Source organism: Aureococcus anophagefferens (assembly GCF_000186865.1).
Source record: "Aureococcus anophagefferens unplaced genomic scaffold AURANscaffold_53, whole genome shotgun sequence".
Lineage (NCBI taxonomy): Eukaryota > Pelagophyceae > Pelagomonadales > Pelagomonadaceae > Aureococcus > Aureococcus anophagefferens.
In genome coordinates, this window is record NW_008705606.1 from 2,782 (window position 1) to 4,875 (window position 2,094).

General features: G+C 49.0%; 1 protein-coding gene across 1 annotated transcript; it reads left to right on the plus strand.

Moving 5' to 3' along the window:
• Positions 1-187: 187 nt before the first annotated feature.
• AURANDRAFT_33730 (hypothetical protein) lies at positions 188-2,053 on the plus strand (the record flags this gene model as incomplete). Its single annotated transcript, XM_009043387.1, has 11 exons — positions 188-226; positions 272-379; positions 439-573; positions 613-650; positions 704-865; positions 915-1,005; positions 1,071-1,244; positions 1,288-1,343; positions 1,403-1,451; positions 1,492-1,797; positions 1,856-2,053. Coding segments are annotated over 11 exons (1,356 nt in total), but the record flags the coding sequence as incomplete, so codon positions are not given.
• Positions 2,054-2,094: the final 41 nt, after the last annotated feature.

The window sequence follows — 2,094 nt, forward strand, 5'->3', positions numbered from 1 at the left end:
GCCAGACCGGGTGAAGAAGTTGAAGTCACGGGCATATATATTCACTCGTCCCAAACCCAGTAGATGTAACCCTGGTGATTAGAGGAGTATTATTATAAGTTCTAGGTACGATACAACTTTTTCGGGTGACAGTTCTTCTAAAATTCTTAATTCTTATTTGTGAATCTGGCGTCTCATTGTAGGCGCCGGGTTTCCAATCTTCTCCACCACGATCGAGGCAAACCATGTACTAGTATTAGACGATGAGAGAGATCCATCAGGGTTGAACTAGGTTTCAAAGAAATCGACTAACACGGGACCACCTCTGCTCCAAATAGATGAAGGAGAGAGGCGCTCGATTCTCCGTCTAGCTCGCGAGCCCAAGATCCACAGCCTCATTGTAGGATCCTTCGTCGCGCATGATTTAATAGCAGTTCCTAGTATTGCGCTATCTCACAGGCTATTTCACTAGCACCCTCTATCTATGGCCAGAAACACGTAAAGCGAGCTCTGGCAATGTCAATGTTCGGTGGATGCTCCAAAAATGTTGATGGTAAACATCGTGTTCGCGGTGACGCGCGTCTCAGTGCGAAAGTATATGCAACCTATAGGCTTGATGCATCATAATCACAGGTCAATGTCTTGCTCCTCGGGGATCCAGGCTGCGCAAAGTTCCAGATCCGATTTTATCACATCTTGAACTAAAAATTTATCGGGGTTTCAGGTCTCAGCTCCTCAAATACTGTTGCGGCATACTGCCACGTGCCATCTATACTACGGGCAAAGGTGCGTCCGCTGTTGGACTCACGGCTGGCGTGCACAAGGATCCTCTCACCAAGGAGTGGTCCCTCGAAGGAGGCGCCCTAGTCCTTGCAGACAACGGCATGTAAGTTGCAGCGTTCAGCTCCTTGCTCTTATAAACCCTTCGTAAAAAGGTGCTGTATCGACGAATTTGACAAAATGAATGAGCAAGATCGGACGTCCATCCACGAAGCTATGGAACAACAGTCAATAAGTGTCTCGAAGGTGCGATCTAGAGCGAGAATCAACATGCCCAGTTAAGCGGTGTGATTCCAGCACCAACCTTGTAGGCAGGTATAGTAACTTCGCTCCAAGCACGTTGCTCTGTTGTTGCGGCTGCAAATCCTATCGGCGGCCAGCTCACTTACTGCGTTGAAACGTACAGAATGAGTGCGACAGGTTTAATTAGGTATGATTCGAGTGCCACATTTGCGGACAACGTAGAGCTCACGGCAAATCCCAACGTTGGAACGTTCCACACTTTAGTCCAACAATTCGATCGTATAGGACCCCATTATTCAGCGGTTCGATATCCTTTGCACACTTCAAGATATGGTCGACCCGTCTCTCTAGTGTCCACATAATCTATGCTAGATCTTTCGAGCAATCTCCATTCTTGCAGGCTTCTTGACGAACAACTAGCTGCGTTTGTTGTTGATTCTCATCGCAAGGTGGTCATGTCCAGAAATTCTTTTGACCGAAGTGCAATAGGCACAGAAAGGCACCGTCGGCATACGTGATAGTGGTGATAACCTTGGCATCCCCCCGTCGGAGGGTGATCTCCTGGGCAACAAGCTGTCATCAGCGAGTGGAGGTGACGAGCATGCAATCCCGCAAAGTATGCTTCGGAAGTATCTTGCGCATGCACGCTCCACATGTTACCCTCGGTTGCATTCTATTGACCAGGACAAGATATCGCGCCTTTATGCTGACCTTCGCCGAGAATCAGCGACCTGCGGTGGGGTGCCTATTGCAGTCCGCCATCTCGAGTCCCTCATGCGAATGGCAGAGGCACGGGTGAGATGATTCCGTGCGGTACGCTGTCAACTACGATTTGCAACAAATATGTTTATAGGCTAAGATGTCACTTCGTGAGCACGTCACTGATGATGACGTCGATGCCGCAATTGCCACACTGGTTGCATCTTTCATCAACGCGCAAAAGTTTTCCGTCCGGGCTTCTCTGGAACGTGGCTTCCGCAAGTTCCTCACTCGCACATCCGATTACTTTGACTTGCTGTTCTACGAACTTCGCTCACTAATCCGCGATGCACAAACATACGTGACCCTCCGCTCAAATCACACAACGCGTGC